The 24,609-nt window shown below is 36.5% G+C and overlaps 2 protein-coding genes across 2 annotated transcripts in view; one reads left to right on the top strand and one right to left on the bottom strand.

Moving 5' to 3' along the window:
* Positions 1 to 24,609, top strand: part of SMYD3 (SET and MYND domain containing 3) — a 768,831-nt gene that overhangs the window by 9,172 nt on the left and 735,050 nt on the right. The gene's annotated exons all lie outside the window — the stretch shown is intronic.
* On the bottom strand, positions 12,247 to 13,712 carry LOC119244539 (NEDD8-activating enzyme E1 catalytic subunit-like). Its single transcript, XM_037510320.2, is given in 1 exon segment — positions 12,247 to 13,712. A coding segment is annotated over 1 exon segment (1,350 nt). The 3' UTR covers positions 12,247 to 12,362.

The following is a 24,609-nucleotide window of genomic DNA, read 5'->3' as shown; positions in this document are numbered from 1 at the left end:
TAGTATTTCTCAAACATCACATTAGTAAACTTTATTCATTTTCCTGAGTGCACACAGAAGATGATTGTATTTTCCACTCTCGCTGCAGCAGGATTGGGGACCTCTACCTCACTTTTGGCCAGTGAAGTATAGGGTGGAGGTTATATAAAAGCCATATCCTAATCTGCATAAAATATTCCTTGTCGTCTTTCCTGATTTCTCTTACCTTGCCTTGATGACTGTGGGGGTGGAGAAATAATAAGCATGAGTCACAGCATAGAAGAGAGCTGTTCTAGAGAATCTCCTACATATATCAGATTTAGTTGGAGCTAGAAATAAACCTCTTTTGAGTTAAGTCACCTTAGAGCAGCTGTTCTTAAACTTTAATTTCTATGTGAATCACTGAAGATCTTTTCATGTGAAGATTCTGATTCAGTGCGGTCTGTATTGGTGTGAGATTCTGCATTTCTTTCTTTTTTTTTTTTTTAAAGATTTATTTATTTTTATACAAGTACCAGGGTACAGGCCAAATTTTCAGGAGGGTGAGAGGATTCACCAGAGACAGAGCGGGGAACAGAACAGGCAGACTGAAGAAATACACTGCTGAGGGGAGCAGCAGGCGAGACAGGAGAGGTCTGCTTCGCCATATGGGATCGAACGGGCGCTGCAGAGGCTGTGGACAGCTTCACAGTGCGGGGCTTAACCGCCTGCGCCACCAGGGAGGCCCAGATTCTGCATTTCTAACAAGTTCCTAGGTGATGCTAAAGCTGATCACACATTAGTGGCAAAGATTTAAAAGCATTAAATGAAATGACATATAGGCTGCTGTAAGTAGTCAAGAACTACTCATCAACTGGATGTTATAGCAACCTGAGATGGCACTGAATATGCTGTGTTTAATTTATTCTTAAGTAGACAACTGCTCTTTATGTATGATGGACTGGAATTCAGTTTTCATATTATGTGTATAGAAAATTTATGAAGTTAGAACTTGGAGTTATTTTTCATCTCCTCCCCCCCACACCCCTGTCCTCAACACGCACACACAGTTTCTTCTTTTTGAAGATGTAAGTTCCATTTATCCTGGCCCTTTATCCCAAAATACTTTAGTATTTTTAGCCAAAGAATAGGGAAGTTATACATATCAACTTCAATAAATTTCACATTACAAATAGTACCTGTATTTGAGTTTTGTCAAATGACCCAGTAAATTTTTTTGAGTATTTTCCCCTCCCTTTTTAGTACAGAATCAGTCTCAGCTCAAACTGTATTTATTTGTTCCATCTTTGGCCTTCTATAATCTGAAACATCCCCACAATTTTCTTTGTCATGTATAGCACTGACTTTTAAATCGACAGCCTTCATTTTGAGTTTAATGCAATGATTCTTTAATGCAGTAGATTCAGGTTATACATTCTCAGCTGGGGTGCTGTGTGGCTGTCACATCTATCTTGGCATGTCCAGTTGCCTTTTATTAATGGTATTATTTATGATCATCCAGTCAAACTGTTGTTCTGTTTTACTGGTCTACACTATCTCTCCTGCCCCCAACTGATAACCTGGGAAGGCATAACAACATGGCAATACTCTGCTTATTAAAATTTCCTACTAGGTTTAGCATTTATGGATGCTTCTTTCTAGATTGAATCTTTTGGTATGATAGTTCCAAAATGCTGACTTTCAAACTATGGCATTTCCTCTATGCTTACTGGTTGGGATGCAACTCAGCATCTACTATAAACAAAGGCCTGTCTTTCACTCTCATCATTTGTCTTTTTAATATCAGTGTGAATTGATGAATTTCTGTTCTTTTCGTGATTTCTTGATTATGTACCTTATTTTGGTGTTCAGTTTTTCCCAGATTTTTTAGTTTTCAACTTTTCAAGGCAGGTCCTGTGTCTTTAGGATATACTCCCAACTTCTAAATTTTTTTTTTAAAGCAGTTCCTTACTTTTTGGTTTAACATATGTCCCAGGCTCATCCTGTACTTACTTGCTTTAATCCAGACTCATTAGCGCTCTGAGAATTCCTGGTTTCATTTTTTTTTTTTTAAGATTTGTATTTATGCATACAAGAACTGGGGTGTAGACCAGAGGTGCAGGCAGGTAGAGGAGTTGGGGGGGTAAGAGGAATCACAGAGTGATTAGAATAGACAGAGTGGAGAGCAGAACAGGCCGATTTACTGAAATATACTGTTGAGGGGAGCAGTGGGCGAGGCAGGAGAGATCTGCTGTGCCATGTGGTTTAGCTCCCTGGCTGGGGATTGAACTCATGCTGCAGTGGCTGGCGATAGTTTGATAGTGCTGAGACTTTAACCTCTGTACCACCAGAGAGGCCCTATTCCTGGTTTCTTTTAATGAGAAATCATATTAGAGACAAAGATCTGAGCACTTGGTGCGCTTGTTGCTACTGGAATGTCTTTGCTGTTTGACCCTTTCAGCAGACAAAGTGAGTATGCGGGTACATGCAAATGTGCAGCCTGTACACACACACACACACACATACACACACACACATTTAAAAAGTCAAGGATTCATACCAGTACTTGCAAGTATGATGTAGCTCCTCAGGGTAGTTTCATTCCTTCTCTCATTCCATAATTGTATATCCCTTCTCCTTCAGTGCTAAACCTGGCCCTCAACGAAAATATTTTTACTCATTTGTTGAACTCTATCTAAAATTGTTTCAAAAATGACTTCACCCAAATGATTAAAAAAAAAACCAAAAAGCTTGTTTGCAATTTCTCCTGCATATTCCACCAAAGACTGAGAATATATAGTTAAATATTGTGGTCATTTTATATTCCTTTCTTTTCCTTCAGTGTTTTGTTATTGGGAATTCAGTTGAATTTATTTGTTACACTTTAATTCATTTCTGGGTTTTCTCATCCATCCTTTTTGGTTAACATTTTTATTATGGTTATTGACGTATATGCTTCCTAAACTCAAACTATAAAGAGATGCAATTATGAGCCCCTACTTACCCGTATGCCCTACCATTCCCGTAGGTAACGAAATTTGTTGTCTTTCAGTATTCTCTCTCTCTCCCAGTCCCTTTGGTTTTTGGTAAACATAAGCAAATATATGTATATTTTAAAATTATCCACTTTTTATTGAAAAGATAGAAAACTATATTTGCTCTTTTGTAGTACCTACTGGAAAGCATGCTATATTAGTTTATAGAGAGTTTTCTAATTTTTTATAGCTCCATAATCTTTTTGTATATGCACTTACAGTTTTAATAGCATAGTATTTTCTAATTGCAAAAATTCTATAATGAATAATTTGCTCTTAAATATTTTGTATAATTGCAGGTGTATTTTCAGCATAAATTCCAGTAAGTGGGATTGCTGGGTCAGAGTGTTAATAGCTTTGTGGGAGTGGTACAGTTGTACATTTCCAGTAGCAATGTATGAGAGTGCTTGTTCCCTCAGCTTTGCACTGACTTTTATTAAGCTTTTGAATTTTTGTCGATCTGATGTAAGAAGTTGTATCTTGGTGGAGTTTAATTTGCATTTAATTTACATTATGAGTAAAATTAAACATTTTTTTCATATATTTAATGCTTATATTCATATCTTTTTTGAATTGTTTATATCTCCCATCCATTTTTCTTTTTTAAAAAGTGATTGTTTTATTTATTTTTAAATACTTATTTTTATTTATGAATAAAAAAAGTTGGGTATAAGCCAGAGGTATGGTGGGGGGTGTGTGTGTATGTGAGAGGATTCACCAGAGACACAGTGGGGAACAGAACAGGCAGATTGACTGAAATACACTGCTGAGGGGAGCAGCAGGTGAGACAGGAGAGGTCTGCTGCGCTATGTGGGTAGCTCCCTGGCGGGGGATCTAATTCATGCTGCAGTGGCTGTGGATAGCTTCATAGGTTGTGTCTTAACCCTTTGCGCCGTCAGGGAGGCCCTGTTTATCTTTCATACTACCGAAAACATACTAATTCTCTTTCAGAAAGAATATACAAAAAAAAAAAAATCTCTTTACCTAGCTCTGGGTGATTTCATTCTTATAACTGAATCACCTTTTGCTATTCTATAACATGATACCCTATAATCTGCTGTCATTCCCCAAGATCTACCTGGTGTCTCCATTGGCCAAATAGGCAAGTTTAATGAAGGTTTGCATCTCTCAAATCTTTTGTGGTGGCATTAAGTGTCCAGAAATGCAGTACTGGTTTTGGTTGGATAATAAGGTGTATAAAGGCAATTCTAGTGGTTTCCACTTGGTGTTTATACCATAATAGTCATTACTTTATGGGTAGGAGAACATTAGAGGGTATTTGACAGTTGCTGAGAATGTCTCTTCTAACTATGCATTTTGGAACTAGAGACTGAAACCACAGGGTGGATTTAGGTGACTAGTGTGGACCCACAGTGAGATGAATCTGCGTCCACACTCCATTGATCCCCTGACTTCCGTAACTCCTATTCTTGGAAGTTGGATTGCAATGGTATTTTGGGTCTTCAGAAATTAACTAGTTCAGAGCCAGTGTCTATTGATTTCCCCAAATTCTGGTTATGTTTTCTTTCCTAGTGCAAAGCCATCCTTGTAAGTGGCTGTAGATCACTTTTGGGAAGCCTAGATGGAAGGTATATAGTACACATACTTGACTCTGTGCTAGAATTTTTCCTCAGGGGAATCTGAAAATTCAAGAAACTCTGAGTTTGCAAACTGGCTCAAATTGTTAGAGGCCAAAACTTTTTTTTTGTGATTTAAATCATACCTCTGTTAACTACCCCTAGAGTTTTTTAGCTTGTACTAATAATACTAATTATCCATTTATTTATACTAATTGTCCATGTATACTTTTTGCCATGTATACTAATTGTCCATCTGTTTCAGTCCTAGGAACATTTTGATTAATTAGCCAACATTGAAGATCTCTGCAGTTCAAATTTTTTGTGGTTACTGTTTTGGCTGCTATTATGGTATCTACTCACACCTTACCTTTGTTGATTAAGTGCTGCTACTTCTTGGTCCCTGCCATCATGTGATCCCACCATTCCCCCACCAAATTCAGGGAGCCCAGTTTGATGATAGGAGGAGTTATTTTTATTCTTTATCTGTGGAGCTCTTAACAGAGACCAGGACTCCTGTCATGAATGTATTCTCAAAACTTGTGAATAGAATGTTCTCTGGATTCTTTTAGGATGGGATTAATGGTGGGTCAGCTGGTCTTATATATTACATAAGAGTGATATATCACTTGTATATGAGTGATCACTTTTGTGAATCTTCTTAAATTAAATCCACTCAGCATTCTTTTTAGCATACCATAGAAGTTCTGATGTTTCTTTTTTTTTTAAATTTTATTTTTATATTCGCCATACAATTACAACCCCCTTATTTTGACCCCAATCCCTCCTTTCCCCGCCCCCCCGCCCATAGAGTGTCTCTGGTTCATAATTATTTGTTGATTTTGATATTTTCTTTCTTATAGTTATTCTTATTCCTGGTCCCTTATTTAAGTTTTCTAGATTCCTGCTATGAGTGAGACCATTGAAGTTCTGATGTTTCAACTTCATTTAGTGTAGATTGCTGCTGCTGGGTCAACTTCTATTTAATCAACCAAGTCAACTTTTAGAACCAGCTTCCTGGGCCGACCTGTTGAATCTACCATCTCTGCTTTAAGTACCCCACCAGTAAATTCAGCTTAATCCAGCGTCATCTTCTACCCTAATCCACGATACATCAGCACTGTAAAAATTCTTTCCCATATGTGTTCCACAGGTTTTTGTTGATATAAATTGGCAAAATCTTGCAGTTCTTTTGGTATGTAATACAGCTTTCGATGGTTGTACTTTTTAGCTTTATCTGTTGGTGGACTCCCAGTACTTGAGTTTGGTCATAGATCTAGAAACACTGAGAGGTGGTGAGGGTAGTTCCAGAGGAGGATCAGTAGTCTTTCCCCATGTATGTCATGGGGAGGCCATTGCAGCTTCTTTAGGCAAAGGAAGACCAACCTCTTCATAGTGCTTTTATTGGTAAAGGTAATTCACCAACAGTTATGAGTTCAGTATACCAGGTTTCATGGGCATCTGCTCATATGTTTGCATCCTATATATAGTGTCCCACTCCTTGTCAGTTGCCTAACTTTATGTAAGAGTTAAACACGCTTGGAAATTCAGTTCATGTTGTATTTCAGTTCTTGCTGTAACAACTGTGGTCTGTGGATCAGGCAGCATGCTGTCTGCTGAGAGTTTGTTAATAATGCAGTTTTATGCTGCACCATAGATGTCCTGAATCTGAAATACACATTTTCATGCATAACTTCAAGATATCTTTGTAACTTCTATTTTGTAATTTGTATTAAAGTGAGATGAACTGATTTCTATACATTTAAACTTGAAAGTTCTCAGCAGTCAAGTTTTTTGATAAGTTACTACTTTGAGATTATTTTGGGGTATCCTATAATTTCATTTTACATTTAATTATTTGTATGTTACATACAATTTTTTTTTGCAGATTAAATTGTATAATAGATGATTTTCCCTTGTAACTGGGCATCAGATGTGTTGCTCCCTCTTGTGGACAATGGGGTGAAAAGCACAAACTTTTTTCAGACTAGTAACTTGGTTTTCAGCTATTAAAACTTGGTGTCCCTGAGTGATCACCTTTGTGAATCTTCTTTCTAATCTGTTCTCAACCTCTGACATTTACCATAAATTTTGTTTGCAGTTTACTAAAAAAAGCAAGCAAGTCAGATTTTGTCAAGCACCTTTGTAAAACTCACTATAATGATTTAACACTGGACAAATGACTATAGTAGTGGTGACTTATTAATGATGACTCTGCTAGTTACATTAAGAGTCAACACTCATATCTGAAACTGAGTCAAATTTGAATTTGTCACAATCTGGGGGAAAATTATACTTGTTGATCTGCTGACAGTGGGATTTAATACTTGAAAGGTTTTGTGCAAATGATTCTGCTTCCCTCCTCCCCTTGCCAGCTTTTGTTATAATAAACACTTGTTACTTGCTAAAATGAAAAAATATGACCATGTGATGGAATAGCTTTATATTGTATCTCTTTCTAATCTTAGGAAAGCAAATGGTTGCTCTCCCAGCAACATAGTTCTGTTTTTGGAATGTTCCTGAAAAGGTGCAATAACCCATGTGGTAAACACCCTAGATATTTTATTTATTTATTTATTAAGATTTATTTACTTGTGCATACAAGAACTGGGGCATAGGCCAGAGGTGGGTGGGAGGCGGCGGGTGAGAGGATTCACCAGAGACAGAGCGGGGAACAGAACAGGCAGATCGACTGAAATACACTGCTGAGGGGAGCAACACACGAGACAGGAGAGGTCTGCTGCACCATGTGGGTAGCTCCCTGGCGGGGGAATGCTGCAGTGGTTGTGGTCAGCTTCATAGGTTGCATCCCAACCCCCTGCGCCACCAGGGAGGCCCCCTAGATATTTTTAAGTCAAAACTGACAAATGAAATCATTATTATCCTTGTTTAAATACAGAAAAGGCAGCACCCCTTTATTTATTTTTTATTTATTTTTTAAAGATTTATTTATTTATTTATACAAGCACTGGGTACAGTCAGAAGCACAGGAGGGTGAGAGAATTCATCAGAGCCAGAGCAGGGAACAGAGCAGGCAGACTGCTGTCTGCACCATGTGGGACCCTCGCCTGTGGCCGGGGATCGAACCAGCTCTGCAGAGGTTGCGGGCAGCTTCGCAGCCCAGCGCTCAACTGCTGCGCCACCAGGGGAGGCCCAAGGCAGTACCCCTTTAGAAGTTAAATTGTTGTCAGGTTGCTGTTTTACACATGGTCTTTTCATGTTTTGTTTTTGTTTTTTCTTTTTCTGTTTAATTGTAAATATTTGAGAACATTTACAATTCTAGCTTTATATTGCCTTTTTATTCATTACCTTGGTTGAGAATCATGCCAGAAAAATCGTTTACTTTTTTGTTGTTCTTGTTAGCCTTTGAGGCAGAGATAAGGAGAAATTACACAAAGGAGAAAAGATAGATTGATAGGTAGGTGTACTGTTTTGACTTGATATATAAGATAAAAACGTGTGTCAACGAATTGTCTTATATTGGAAAAGCCAAGAAACTGAAGAAAATATTTACCACGTAAAAAGGCAGATATCCTTTAGATATAAAAGTCATAAATCAGTAAAAGAAATTTACTTTGCATTACTATGGGCTTCCTGGTTTTTTTTTCTTTTCTTTTGATCTTCGTGTTTGAACAGTTCTGATCTTTAGATCGTTTTCTCTGTGAGGGATTTCTCTTCTGATTTAGTGGTTCTCAACATTGGTGACTCAACATTAAATGGGCTTAGAGTGTGTCTTGAACATAGACATTTTGAAAGCTCCCCAAGTTGTTATAATGTGCAATCTGGGTTGACAATTACTATCCTTCCTTTTCACCTTAACTGAATTTCCTCTCTGCCTCTTTATATTTAAAGGTAAAGGTAAACTTGCCCCAGATGGATTCAGTCAAGCTACATACAGTATCTACACGTAATTCTGTATGTTGAATTTCAAGCTGAACATTTATATTAACATGGTATGTTCACATTTAAATGCATTTATTTAGCAAAACAGCGCTACTTTGGACCAAGCTTAAGAAAATCAATTCTCACTTGGGAGACAAGAGACTTTAAAGCAACTTGTTACCCCTTTTTTCTTGACCTAGGTTTTACTCTCTAGTTGAGTAGGTAATTTAATCGTCTTAGTTTCTAGTTTAACTTTTTTGACATGGAGGGGGCTTGCAATGAAAGGATTAAATGATTTCTGACATGCTTTTAAAACTTTCTAAAGTTTTTAATATTAGTAATTATTGCTTTTGTCTCCTTTTTAAAATCACAGATTTATTGAGATATAATTCATATACCATACCACTCAACTATTTTAAAGTGACATAAGGTAACATAAATTTTACCATTTTATCCATTTTTAAGTGTACAATTTAGTGGAATGAAGTACATCAAAAATGTTATGCAACCGTTTCCACAACCACTTTTTGAGTATTGTAATTACCCCCAAAAGAAACCCTGTACCGTAAGCCTGTCTTATATTAAATAAACAGAGAAAAACATTGAGATTAAACCCTAGGCTCTTTGGTTACCTGCTTTGTGATGAGTTTACAGCCACCTAGAAATCACTTCCAGTTCTAATCAGCTCCTTGTTATCCTGACCCACTAGATGGCAGTGGGGGAACACCAGGTAGAAAAGTGACTGGAGGAATCCACTTCTTTTCCATCTATTTGTAGTAGTTAAGTGCATTGCTATGCAGGCTGCCTCAGACAACTGATCCTGTCCTCATTACAGATTTTGCTAATGCAGAATATTGCTGCACCACTTGACTGTTCCCTAGTCATCTAAACCCATCTTATCATTACTGTCAGGTTTCTAGCTACCTTTGTTAAATGCAGTGACTCCATAATTTTCATTACTCTTGTTATGTTTTGGCATCCTGTTCAGTTTTAAAATCTTTTTTTTTTTTCTCATTTTATCTTTTTGTCTCACTGGTTCTTGGGGCTCTTTTACTCTTTCCATTGCTTTTCTTTTTCCTCCCAACCATGAGCCCTGGACATTTCCTAATAGAGTGATTATCTATGTTTACTACAGATTGGAATTGCCAGAGGAGGTTCAAGCAATTATTAAAACAAAATCCTGGTGCACAGACTACACATAGACCTATTAAATCAGATCTTTGGAGGTGGGATCCAGACAACGTTTTTTAAAATCAGAGTTGCCCACCAGATATATTATTTGTCTTCCTTTATATTCTATACAGTTTTGTAAAAAAATAACTAGATTCAGTCCAAGCTCAAGGAATGAAATTTTAAACAGATTACTTCAGTGTACTTTTACTCTACCTCAACCTACATATAGCTGATTATAAATCGAGGTCACTTGCATTTTAAATAATTATTTAAGCAGTTATTTGTAATTTTCAATATTGGTCTTTCACTTTTCCTAATCTTTGTGTGACACAAGATGTAAGCTCTTTGATGTTTTTTAAAAATAATTTTAGAATGTCAGCCTCTTCTCGGTTATGCTTTAAAATTGCTATGTATTAAAGCAAATTTCCCTTCTGTCCTTTTTATTTCTCTTTCATTTAATTTATTCTTTATTTTTTTAGTTGCTTAATGTTGGGCATCTTAACCCCTATGCTTCTATTTCTTTATTCTTAAAATAAGGACATGTCTAACTCATGAGGATTAAGTGAAGGAATACACACAAGAGTACTTGGTACAGTGCCTGGAATATTGCATTGTTTCTCAAAGCACAGACCATCATATACATCTGTCAGAATTAGCTGGAAGTGGCGTTTATTTCAAATCTGCCTTCTTGTGCCTTGTCTAAAAATATCTACTGTTTTAGGCATAGGAATTTACATTCTTATTAAACTACCTAGGTGATGCTAGTACCCACCTAGGTGATGCTAGTACCCACCAATTTTTTTTTTCTTAAAGATTTATTTATGCTTACAAGAGCTGGGGTAGAGGCCATAGGTGCTGGAGGTGAGAGGATTCACCAGAGACAGAGTGGGGAACAGAACAGGCAGATTGACTGAAATACACTGCTGAGGACAGCAGAGGATGAGCTAGGAGAGGTCTGCTGAGCCATGTGGGTAGCTCCCTGGCTGGCCGGGAATCAAAATTGCCCTCCACCAAATTTTAAGACCTTATCTATACGACAGAGACAAATCCATTTGTAACCTGTCTTTTTCATACATTCTTTTATTGTCACTAATCTTTGAGAACATAGGCTTGATAATATTTGTAGCTGTTCTCAGTAATCAGCCTTAAGTCTTTACTATTGTTTTTTCCGAGTTTAACTCAGACTTTTTCTTAGCAAACTTCTCTTTCTTTTAACTTTGCTTTTTGACAGACGTTCCTGAAACTTAACCTTTTTATATCAGAGATACATAGTAAGACATTTCTTCTATTAGTTTTAGTAAAGATGCACAATGTAAGCTAGATGATTCTAGAAATCTACTGTAAAGTACTCAGCCTTAAATTAAATCAAATTATCCATGTAATACCTATCTGTAATCATTAATTTATCAGTTCCAGATCAAATAAATTGATTTAACTTTAATTTAGAGCCAAGTCTTTAATGAGCAGAATTTAATGAACTAAGCACTTATGGAGGATAGATTTATTGAGAGGTCAAATGATTTGTGTAGCTACTATGCACCGGAAGTGGTCAGAAGCCAAGCTTGATTTTCTAAAACAGACTGACACCTTCTGCAACTACTTTTCTTGTGTTTTGGGGAATCTCATCTTTAAAAATTTTATATAGAGGAATAAATTATTCAGTTATGCCTGTCTAGAGTGGTGCTGAATCTTCCATATCATGTATCTTTTATCCCACATGCTGCATTTTATTTTGCTTGCATTTTTGAACCAATATTAAATAATTTTCTTTCTTCCTTAGAAACTATGGAAGCAAGAATGGTGTCTTGTAGTACCACCAGTATATACTTGACTGTTTTTTTTTTTTTTTACTGTTAAATCCATTTCATTATATTAAATCAGATTAAATTGGTACTGTGGCAAAATATTAATTCAGGTGCCATAAAAATTTGTATATTACTCTACTACACATTTTTACCTATATTACAGGGAGCTATTTATAATCCTTAATACATTTAAAATTTTCATTGAGAAAAGTAGATAATATATGATTTTATTAATAAATAGTGCAAAAGCATCAGTGATAACTGTTTAAACATTAAATTCTTTTAAACATACATGTCTTTTAATGTTGTACATATTGGGCTCTATGGCACTGCAAGTAAACAGATGAAAATATTTCTCATTTCCATGCACAGGTTTTCAGCTACATCACCATTTACAAATTATTATGGACAAGGTAACCTTTGCAATAATTAATATTCATTTGAATAGATAAATGAATTAAAGGAATATTAAATCAAGTAGAAGTAGCCCATATTCAATATGCTCTAGATGTCAGGTTGTAATGTTTTGTGTTATTTAAAAATTAATGTTATTTTCTTTAAAGGAACACCTTTGTATATGTGGGTGCTCAAATGAAAACTGAGGAATGTATTTTTCCATAACACAAAATGCACACAACAGAGGGTATTTGCCTCCTCCTTTAAAAGAAGCAATAAATTTCCTCATAATCTCTCTCTCCAGGCATCATTTCCCATTTTAACAAAATGTTTACACTAACCAATCCCAAAAATTCTGTCTTCGAGGGATAGTTATAAAATTAAAAAGAGTGGCTCATTTTATATATATATATATATATATATATATATATAAAAGTCAAATCCTAGCAACACTAATACTAAAAATGACACCAATTAAATTTCTCAGCATCCATGAAGTTTATCTGTGTGTTCTATTATGTGTAAATTTATTTTCCTTAAGAAGTAAAATGAAGCTTGAATAGTACAGTCTGTGGTGTAGTGACATCAGCAACTGCCAGTTCCTGTCCATCAACGAGTCCCAATTCTTTCAATGTCTTGGAGAGATTTGGCCTTGTTCGTTCCTCAATAGAGGTTACTGACTGTAAGTAAAGTGTTCTATTTTTCCCCTCTAACGTGGCTGTGATGGCTGGAGATTTCATCTGCAGAGAAGCACTATTAGTTAGGTAATCCAAAACTTCCTGTAGTTTAGCTGATGGAGAAAACTGAATATTCTGAGGAAGTTAGCTACAAGCTGGACAGTTTTCCTTTCTCTCTGCTTCAAATGTATATGTATACAGTCCATCTACGTCACTGAATACCAAGTAGTTATTAAGAGGAATATATGCACTTGTGGCTATTTTGAAAACCTCAGTGGCACACACAGCTGCAATGACTGCATTTGTGGAAGCGACTGCAGGAATGATTCGTTTTACTACCTCTTGAGTGAGTCTATATGTAACACCCCTAATATTATATTGCGATGCTCTCTCCAGGGATTTTTGGAAAATCCACTGAATATGATCAGTATCATCTCCATCTAACTGAACCCCTTCTCCAAAAGGCTTCTCCTTAGGCCACTGCAATATCCTTACATACTCAATACAGTGTTCTGGTAGCCGGGGCATAGATGCAATAGTGCACATGGGAAAATTAACCTGTGGTGGATACAGTTCCAATGTGCATTCAATACAAGCAGTCATTCCAGGTAGAATTACTCGGGCATTTCCTTTAAAACCTTCTGTCTCCCCATCTATCAAAGGGACGATGGAGCTTGGATCTAAAACACCATCTTCATAATTTAGAAGGGATATCAGCATGCCATTTATCCATCTTTTGGCTATGATAGAGTCCAGTCCACATACAATTATATGAAATTGTCGATAGAAAGTGTCATTAAAATCCTGAATCTTGTTGAAATGTGGAACTACATTGCAATTGGGAATTCTGTCATTTAGAAATTCTGCAGCAACTTCAGCTTTAGGTCTTCCGACATTTTTAGACCTAAATAAAAACTGTCTATTGAGATTAGAAACATCTATAGTATCCATGTCTATGACATGAATCTGTCTGAAACCAGACAATGTCAGATTTTTCAGGAGCTCACATCCTAAGCCGCCAGCTCCAATCACTAGAACTTTACATGTATCTAACAAAAACTGAAGAGATTCAGTGCTCGGTTCGAAATCAGGGTGTGTGAAGAGTCCAGGTCACTCGAGGAACTTCTTTACATGGTTCCAGCGACCTTCCCAGGCTCCAGTGTCCCCACACCCACCATCAACAGCCATTGGCTCCTCACCATCCGCCATATTGTCTTGACTGTTCTTTATGTTAATTAATTCCCTCAGTATAGTTCTAAGCCATATTTTCTCTTAATACAAATGGCTAATGTATTTTTTTAGCTTGGAGACTGATCATCTACCTTTCTTTTACATCCAGTCACCATTTATAAAAATTTTTTTTTTAAGATTTATTTATTTATACAAGCACTGGGTACAGTAAGAAGCACGGGAGGGTGAGAGAATTCACCAGAGCAGGGAGCAGAACAGGCAGAAGGACCGAAGTACACTGCTGAGGGGAGCAGCGGGCGGCAGGAGAGGTCTGCGCACCATGTGGGACCCTCGCCCGGTGGCCGGGAATTGAACTGATGCTGCAGAGGCTGCGGGCAGCTTTGCAACCCAGCACTCAACCGCTGCGCCACCGGGGAGGCCCCATTTTATAAAAATTTAATAAATATTTTAAATTGAAGTAACATTGGTTTTACAATGCTGTATATGATTTTAAGGGAATAGGTTCATACCTACTCAGACGTGTTGTCAACACATACCACATCCACCACTAAAGCACCCGTATGCCCTTGGGCCCCTGTCAGTTCCTTTGTTTTATTTCTCTATATTCTACATATGAATGAAATCATCTGATATTTGTCTTTCTCCTTCTGAGCTTAACCCCTTTTCTCCTGTTCCCTTGTCCCAGTTCCATGCATGTCATTTCAAATGGCAAAAGTTTATCCTCTTTTTTATAGCTAAATAGTGTTCCATCATGTGTATGTACCATATCTTCTCTATGCGCTCTCTGTCATTAGGTACTTGGATTGTTTCCATAAACTTGGCTGTTTTTTGTAGTGCTGCAGTGAACATGGGAGTGCATATATCCCTTCGAATTAGCGTTTTTGTGTTCTTTGGAGTAGAATTGCTAGGTCATATGGGAGATATATTTTTAATATTTTGAGCAACTTCCTGTTTTCCCCAGTGGGTGGACCACCCACTGTTTTCCATGGGGGTGGGGGGTGGACCAGTCTGCTTTCCCACCAACAGTGTAGAAGGTTCCTTTATCACCATGCTCTCACCAACATTTGTTCATTTGTTGTTTCTGTTTGTTTTTTTAAAATTTCCAGTAATTTTTCTATTCCAAGGAACATATTTGGTAGTTGGAGAAATGCCAGTCAAATGTACTGACTGGGACTTTTTTTTTTATTAAATTCATTTTTATTAAAGTCATTTACATGACTAAATTTGGGGTTACATTTTCACACCTCTATATGTGTATATGCTTCACCTACCCCCCACCAAACTTCCTGCATCAGTGCCCTCTGTCCCTTCTTACCCCATTCCCTCCTCACTCCCACTGTTCCCTCTGGAAACCAGTAAATTCCTTACCAAGTCTAAGATTTGTTTTTGCTGTATTTTGCTAGTATATAGCTTTTGATTTTTATGCTCCACAGATAAGTGAAACCAGCCAATGTTTGTCTTTCACTTTCTGACTTCTCACTTAGCATAGTCACCTCAGAGTCCATTATTTCATCTTTTTAAATTGTTGAGTAGTATTCCACTAGTATATATCCCACAATTTTTTATGAACATAGGTGTAAATGAATCTTTTTGAATTCAACTTTTCATATTATTTGGGTTAACTACCTAGCAGAGGTATTGCTGGATCATATGGGATGTCCATTTTTATTTTCTTAAGAAATTTCCATGTCATCTTCTGTAGAGATTGCACCAATTTGCATTCCCACCAACACTGCATGAGAGTTCCTTTTTCTCTACATCTTCACCAACAATTTGTTGTTTCCACTCTTTTTGATATGGGCCATTCTCACAGAGATGAGGTGATATCTCCTTGTGATTTTGATTTGCTTTATCCTTTAATAAGTGATGTTGAACCGTTTTCCACATGCCTCTAGGCCATCTGAATATTGTCTTTAGAAAAATGTCTATTTTTGGACTGGTTTTCAGGTTTCTTTTGTTGGGATTGCATAAGTACTTTGCATAAGTATATTTTGGAAATTAGCCTCTTGTGTGATATGCAAACATCTTCCCCCAGTCTTTATGTTGCCTTTTTGTTTTTGTGAGTTTCTTTTGTGTTTCATTTTAGCTTAATGTAACCCCATGTATATTTGCTTTTGTTTCCCTTGCTATTGGAGGTGATTCCCCAAATACATCTTTGTGGTAGATTTCCTATAGTAGGTTCTGTGTCTTTTAAGTATTTTATGATTTCGGTTAATATATCCAAATCTTTAATTTGATCAAGAAGATGTGGTATATACACAATGGAATATTATTCAGCAATCAAAAAAGATAACCTCATGCCATTCAACGTGGATGGAGCTAGAAAGAATTATGCTCAGTGAAATAAGCCAGAAGGATAAAGAAAAATATCAGATGGTTTCACTTATAGCAGAAATATAGGGGAACCCAGTAAGACATCAGTGTAAAGTACAAAACACAACAAAGCAAAAACAGACAATTATAAATCAGAGACATACTGCAGGGGAGGAGGTGGGAGAGGGATCAGAAGGAGGGAGGGAGGAGCACAGGGGACTGAGGTGATGGTGCACACATATATGGACAGCTAATCTCTGACAAAGGAGCCGTACAATGGGGAAAGGAAAGCTGCTTTAACAAATACAGTTGGGAAACACAGATAGCCTCATGCAAAAAAAAAAAGGGAAAAAGAAACTAGATCCATACTTAATCATATGAAAAATTAATTCAAAATGAATTAAAGATTTGGATATATTTACCAAAATCATAAAATACTTAAGAGACACAGAACCTACTATAGGAAATCTACCACAAAGATGTATTTGGGGAATCACCTCCAATAGCAAGGGAAACAAAAGCAAATATACATGGGGTTACATTAAGCTAAAAAGCCTCTGAACACAAAAGAAACTCACAAAAACAAAAAGGCAACATAAAGACTGGGGGAAGATGTTTGCATATCACACAAGAGGCTAATTTCCAAAATATACTTATACAAAGTACTTATGCAATCCAACAACAAAAGAAACCTGAAAACCCAGTTCAAAAATAGACATTTTTCTAATGACAATATTCAGATGGCCTAGAGGCATGTGGAAAACTGTTCAACATCACTTATTAAAGGATAAAGCAAATCAATAGTCATCTGTTTATGGGCATTTGGGTTGTTTCCAGGTTTTACCTATTGTAAATAGTGCTGCAATAAACATAGGGGTACAAGTGTTATTTTGAATCAGTGTTTTTGTGTCCTTTGGGTGGATTCCTAGGAGTGGAATTGCCAGGTCATAGGGTAGCTCCATTTTTAGTAGACTGAGGAGCCTCCATACAGCTTTCCATAGTGGTTGGACCAGCTTGCACTCCCACCAGCAGTGTAGGAGAGTTCCTTTTTCACCGCATCCTCGCCAACATTTGTTGTTGCTTGTTTTTTTAATATGTGCCATTCTTACTGGTGTAAGGTGGTAACTCAATGTGGTTTTAATTTGCATTTCCCTGATGGTAAGGGATGCTGAACATTTTTTCATATGCCTGTTGGCCATTTGCATTTTCTCTTTGGAGAAATGTCTTTTAAGTTCTTCTGCCCATTTGACTGTTTTGTGTTGAATTTGTATCCTGCCAATTTACAGCATTCATTTATTATTTTTATTAGTGTTTTTGTAGAATCTATTAGATTTTCTATGTGTATTATGATGTCAAATGTGAATAGCAATAGTTTCACTTCTTTTTTCATTTGGATTATTTTTGTGTCTTTTTTTCCTAATTGCTCCAGCTAAGACTTCCAATACTATATTGAATAGTAGTAGTGACAGTAGACATCATTGTCTTGTTCCTGATTGTAGTGGGAATGCTTTCAGTTTTTCACCATTGAATATGGTGTTGACTGTTGCTTTGTCATATATAGCTTTTTATTGTATTATAACTTTATTCCTGTTTACTGAGAATGTTTTATTTTTATTTTTTGAAAAGATTTATTTATTTATGCATATAAGAACTGGCGTATAGGCCAGAGATGCAGGGGGTGAGAGGATTCACCAGAGACAGAGTGGGGAACAGAACAGGTGGATTGACTGAAATACACTGCTGAGGGGAGCAGTGTGCGAGACAGGAGAGGTCTGCTGCGCCATGTGGGTCACCTCTTTGGCTGGGGGTCAAACTCCTGCTGCAGTAGCTGGGGATTGCTTCACAGTGCTGACGCCTAACCCCTTGCACCACCAGGGAGGTCCTTGCTGAGAGTGTTTTAAATAGCAAATGGATATTGAATATTGTTGAATTTTTTAAAGCATCTGTTGAAATGATCATGTGAATTTATCTTCCTGTTTTTGATCTCATGAATGACATTAATTTGCTTTCTTTTTTTTTTTTTAAAGGAGGATTTATTTATTTATGCATACAAGAACTGGGTGCAGGCCAGAGGTGCGGGGTGGGGGTGAGAGGATTCACCAGAGAAAGTGGGAAGCAGAACAGGCAGATTGACTGAAATACACTGCTGAGGGGAGCAGCGGGCGAGACAGGAGAGGTCTGCTGTGCCATGTGGGTTAGCTTCCTGGCTAGCGATCAAACTTGTGCTGTAGTGGCTGGCAGTAGGTTGATAGTGCCGTCTTTCAGCCCTGCGCCACCAGTGAGGCCCCTGCTTTCTTTCTTTTTTTTAAAGATTTATTTATTTATGCATACAAGAACTGGGGTGTAGGCCAGAGGTGTGGTGGATGAGAGGATTCACCACAGACAGAGTGGGGAGTGGAGCAGGCGGATCTATTGAAATACACTGCTGAGGGAGCAGCAAGTGAGACAGGAGAGGTCTGCTGCGCCATGTGGGTTAGTCCCTGGCTGGGGATCGAACTCATGTTGCAGTGGCTGGCTATAGCTTGATAGTGCTGAGACTTTAACCTCCGCTCCAGGAGGGATGCCCTGGTTTGCTTTCTATCATGCTTGCATCCCTTAGGTGAAACCTATTTGATTATGGTGGATGATTCTCTTAATATGTTGCTGTGTTTGGTTTGTTAGAAATTTTTTGAACATCTCTGTATCTTTGTTCATCAGGGATATCAGTCTGTAGTTTCTTTTTTTTTGTACTGTCGTTGTTTGACTTTGGACTCAGAATAATGTTGGCCTCAAAGAATGTGTTAGGGAGTTTTTCACCCTCTTTAATTTTTTTTGAAGAGTTTGAGTAAGATAGGTCTTGGATTCTCTTGAAGAGCTTACTCTTCTTTAGTAAGTTAGGTATACCTCACGGAAAAGCCTTATTTCCCTATGCTTGTGCTGTTAGAGAGACTTTTTATTACTCTATTATTTTCTGCACTCTTGATTGGATTGTTTATTCTAGTTCAGTCTTGGAAGGTTGTTTGAATTGAAAAATTTGTTCATTTCTTCTAACTTGTCCAGTTTATTTGTGGAGAGATGTTAACTGTAGGTTCTTATTGATCTTTTGTATGCTGTGACATTTGTTTAATTTCACCTCTTTCAATTCTGATTTTATTCATTGGGTATTTCTCTCTTGTCCTAGTAAGCCTAGCTATTTTGTTTAGAGCCAGCTCTTGGTTTCACTTATCTTTTGGACTGTCTTTTTGTTTTCTATTTCATTTAATTCTGCTCTAATTTTTATTATTTCTTTCCTTCTACTGATTTTCACATTCATTTGTTTTTATTTGCTAGTTTTTCAGATGTGGAGTTAAACTGTTCATTGGAGATTCCTTTTGACTTTTTTGTGAACCTATATTGCTATGAACTTCCCTTGTAGTATTGTTTTTAAAGCGTCCCATGGCATCTGGTAGCTTGTTGTTCCATTTTTGCTAGTCTCCAGATACCTTTTAGTTTCTTTGTTGGCCCAGAAGTATTTTGTTTAGTCTCCATGTGTTTGGTTTATTTTGGGATTCTTTTGTGGTTGATTTCTAGCTTTTTGACATTGTGATCTGAGAAGATGTTTGATATAATTTCTGTTTTCATAGACTTGTTTCGTATCCCAGCATGTGACCTATATTTGAAAATGTTCAATGTACACTTGAGAAGAATGTGTATTCATTTCTTTTGGGGTAGAAAGCGATATAAATGTCCGTTAAGTACATCTAGTTCAACACTTAACATGAGGCCTTAATTTCCCTGTTCATTTTCTGTCTGGATAACCTATTCCTTCATGTCAGTAGTGTTTCTGTGTGTGTGTGTGTGTGTGTGTGTTTAAAGCAGGTGTGAGGTGGTGTCACATTGTGGTTATAATTTGCATTTCGATAAAAAGTGATGTTGACCATTTTTTCATGTGTCTGTTGGCCACTTATATGCCTTTGCAGTAATGTTTTTTTAAGCAGTATTATGCTCCTCTAAATCTATCCTTCTCACTTTAAATATTATAGTTTGGAGAACTGTGCCATTGATATGTTGTGAAGACTGATCGTTGATAAGAATGGGTATGATGTGTGAATAACTTTTTTTTGCCCATGTAAAGGGATTTTTTAAAAAAATTATAATTAATTTTTTACATTGTTGTTAATTTTTTGACAGCATTTTATTACTCCCCTCAGGTGAAGAAGACTACTTTTTAATAGCATTTATTCATCTGTTTGTCTTCATGGTTTAGTAAAAATTGCTCCATTCTTGGAGCAAGAAGATTAAGGTTTGAGTCCTGCTTCCATTATTTGCCAGATTTGTAACCTTTCATTTTCTTCATCTAGTAAATGGAGATGATAATGCCTACCTAATTCCATAGATTATAGTGAAGATCAATTTTGTTAGTATAAGAAAGCATTATATTAATGTGATGTGTTATAATTTTCACCCTCACCCTTGAAGTAAAGTTTTAGAAGTGAAGGAATAAATCAGTAGCTGGACTTGGGTCTGGTTTTTGTCTTTTTGACTGAAGACAAACAGAAGTTAGTTTAGCTATTTGTAATGAATACAACCTATGACGTCTTACGGTAATTATTATCCATTCTAGAGGAATTTGAACCAGTTAATACTTATATTTGTTACAGTGCTTTGTTGTCAGATAGAGTCTAATTAAGGTTATGTCTATGCCAGTTACTAATTACATGAATCTGGAAAATTGCTAGCTGAACCTTAGTTTCCTCATTGATAAAAAGGGGTTAATAATAATAATTATAACAAACACCACCTCCGTCACCCATACCTTACAGTGTTCCTTAAAGAAATAGATGCACATACCTATGATAAAGAGTGATGCCCGAGACATTGTTTGTGATTCATAAGTAAGTAGTAATGATCATAGTAATCAGTATAGAGGAGAATAATGTTTAATAGTTGGCTCTATGTCATGAATGATGCCAAGGACTTTAATGTTCATTATCTCATTTAACCTTGTAAAATCTTACAAGGTCTCATAGTTATTCTTACCGTTTCATAGACAGGGAAACTTATATAGGCAATAACTTCCCAAGTTATTGATAATTCTGCCAGATTTCAGAACCCATGATCTTTTTTTAAAAGTTAAATTTATTTATTTTCTTACGTCATTGTTAATTTTTGGACAGTATTTAATTTCTTTCCTGAGGTATAGTCTCCATAATTCTCTCACTACTCTAGCACCTGTGATCCATTGCCAAAGTCTCTTGTGCTCTTCCTGCCCTTATTTTGACCCCTGTCCCTCCTCCTTCCCTTTGTATGCCTCAAATCTATAGTCAGCTTGAAAATTTTGTCTTTTTTTTTCTGACCCTTGTTTGGTTTCTTTATATTTTACATATATGTAAAACCATCTGATCTTTACCTTTTTCCTTCTGACTTATTTCACTTGGCATAATCCCTTCCAGCTCCATCCATGTTGCTGCAAATGGCATGAATTTATCTCTTTTGATTGCTGAGTAGTATTCCATTGTATATTTACATCATATCTTCTTGATCCATTCATCTGTTTTGGGACATTTAGTTTGTTTCCATGTCTTGGGTACTACAAATAGTGTTGTAATAAATATAGACATGCAGATTTCCTTTTGAATTAGTGTTTTTGTGTCTTTTGGGTAGATTCCAAAGAGTGGAATTGCTGGGTCATATGGTAGATCCATTTTTAGTGTTTTGAGGAACCTCCACACAGCTTTCCATAGTGGCTGGACTGGTTGACATTTGCACCAGCAATGTAATAGGAGAACTTATTACTCATTAAGCTTTTCGAACTTGTGGGAAACTTGTCTGATGTCAACAGTAATTATGCTTTCTATGATGCAATAAGTTGATAATAAATGTCTCCATTAGAGATGAGAAAAATGTATAGATTATTTAAAAATCCTCTCTGGTGAAGTGTAGCTTGTCCAATAATTTAGAGATTTAGATTTTGTGCTTACAGAATATTTAAAATCTCTTAGTGAAAAATTTAAAATTTCTGTTCTGTTAAAATTTTGCAACTCTTAAAATTGTGAAAAATATTACTGCTTTATTGAAATATGAAACATTATTTTAGTTAACTGTACACTTACTTAGAATGCATTGAGGTTTTCTTTCCTTTTATTGGAAAGGCTCAAAATGACAGAGTGGAGAAAGGGAGAGAGAAAGAGGGCTACCAGTTACTGTAATTTCTGTGAATGCTAATTGCTATTTTTTAAATTGTCATTGTTTGTGTTTGTTATGTTGTGCCATCTTAATTGTTCTGTGCTCTTTTTAAGAAAGCTGATACGAAAGTCACTTTTGGATGAGAGAACATTATTATATACAGCCCCCATCCCATAAATAATCTCTTAAACCTTAGGTCAGCAATAGAGATAACTACTTAGTGGCTGTTCTTCCAAAGAAGTTCTTTAGTTTCAATCTTAGAGAAAAATGTATAGTGTTTGCATACAATGATTTGGTAAATGCTGTGTATTTAAGAGGAAGAATATTTGGTAAATGTCTATTTCAGAGACTCAGGTTAGTATTTTGATGTTAGTCTTAAAACATATTTTCATGCTGTGAATAACTTGTGATAAACTGATGCTCATGTTGCCCAAATGGTTGATCTTTTCATTGCCATTTTAACATGACTTATTATGGAATGCTCTTTAAACGTTTTGCATGAATTAATGTGAATGTTTTATGAAAAAAAGAACAGCTTAAAGAACTTATCAGCAGCTTAATTCTTAGTTTAATGTTAAATCACATCACCAAGGTTTTCTGTATATATTTTTCATTAAGGGGGAAAGCCTCCTTTGGTAACCTTAGCTTTGGTAACTTAAAAAGGAACATTAAGAAAAAAGTCATAGAGTGAAAAAAATCACTTTGTTGTTGTGAACAGTAAATCCTTTCTAATTTTACAACTAGACTTTGTCTAGATTTAAGAATGGGGCAATGAGATCAGCTATTGACATAAGAACATATGGTTTAAGTTGGTAAAAAATGGAAACTTTGAATAATTAGTTTTATCTGCTTGAAAAATCTACTTAAAACCATAAATTCTTGGGAATCTTAAGAGATTCCTTGGTCCTTCCTTGCTTGCAGTGTGATGTTTTATTCTCTTTGTCCAAACTGGTGGTTTCCAGAATCTCATTGGACATTTCCTCTACTGAGATGTATATAATTTTGATCTTTCTGTGCCTGAAATTGGAATTATACTTGTTTGTCACGGTGCCTGTAGGTTATTGTGTTTGTGAAACGTGTGGCCTTAATTTCATTGGAGAAAGTCATATGTCTATTAATTAGTTCGAGGATTGCCCACTTCCTTAGAGAAGGTATTGTATCGAGATTGAGTAACTATTTTTCAGTGTGTGTAAGGGTGGGTACCTGTGTCTCTGAGTGAGGTTTGTGAAGAACCCATCTTGGCTGCTAATCTGAGGTGAGGGAGAGGCTGTACCCTTGTCCCTAATCTGGGCCAGGAAAGGATGGGCCGGCTTCCATCAACCATTGTAGTTGTAAAAAAAAAATCTGAGGTATAAAACACCAGATTATATATGTGATGCTTATATATGTGATGGATATAAACACATGATGAATCAATTTTTAGGGTGGTAAAATGTGCCTAATATGCTTGTGTTACACTGAGGATTGGATCAGGGAGGATGAATGCCATAGTCTTATACACAGTACCCTTAAATGAGATCATTAGTGTAAAGATTATATGCCCTGGACTATTCAAAATGTCATGTCATCTCCGTGGCAAACTGAGAATTACTGTGATGATAGAAGTTAGGGAAGTTGTTTGCGCCCCTTAGGAAAAATATGGCATATGACTTGAAAGTGTTTGGAGCAGATTTATTGTATTTATTTTTATACCCATAACTCATGTGTAGCATTCTTCCTGTGGTTATTTAAAAAAAATGTATATCTAAATAATTTAAGGGCCTCCCCTGGTGGCACAGCGGTTGAGCGCTGGGCTGTGAGGCTGCCCGCAGCCCCTGCAGCGCCGGTTCGTTCCCCGGCCTCCAGCGAGGGTCCCACAAAAAAAAAAAAAACAAAAAAAAAAACAAAAAAAAAAAACCCAAAAAAAAGCAGTTTGCTTGGATTGCACTAATAATTGTTTTCATTTTTATCAGAAACAGCAAAGTGAAAGTGGTCACGGTAGGATTTATTACACATGGTTTCCAACTTACAAGGTTTGGCTTACAATATTTTGACTTTATGATGGTATGAAAGTAATATGCATTCAGTAGAAACTGTACTTTGAATTTGAATTTTCATCTTTTCCTGGGCCAGCAATATGTGGTATTATGCTTGGCAGTGGAAATGAGCCACAGCTTCCAATCAGCTATGTCATCACAAGGGTAAACAGCCTTCCACCAGCTATTCCCAAACCTCATCAGGAGAGAGAGAAATTGATGATCCTGAGGCTGTAGCATCCCTATCCTTTAGCAATTAATTTTAGTATAATGCTTCAAACATTCTTCAGTGCCATTGTGCTTTCAACTATGTATTTTAATGGCGAGTACCCATGCGGCCATTCTGTTTTTCATTTTCATTACAATGTTCAGTAAATTACATGAGATACTCAATGCTTTATGATAAAATAGACTGTATTTTAGATGATTTTACCCAACTGTAG

This window comes from Talpa occidentalis, unplaced genomic scaffold (assembly GCF_014898055.3).
Source record: "Talpa occidentalis isolate TD23 unplaced genomic scaffold, MPIMG_talOcc4v2.1 talOcc4.14, whole genome shotgun sequence".
Taxonomy (NCBI): Eukaryota; Metazoa; Chordata; class Mammalia; order Eulipotyphla; family Talpidae; genus Talpa; species Talpa occidentalis.
Note: the sequence above shows the minus strand (reverse complement) of the source record. Positions and strands in the feature narration are given on the sequence as shown.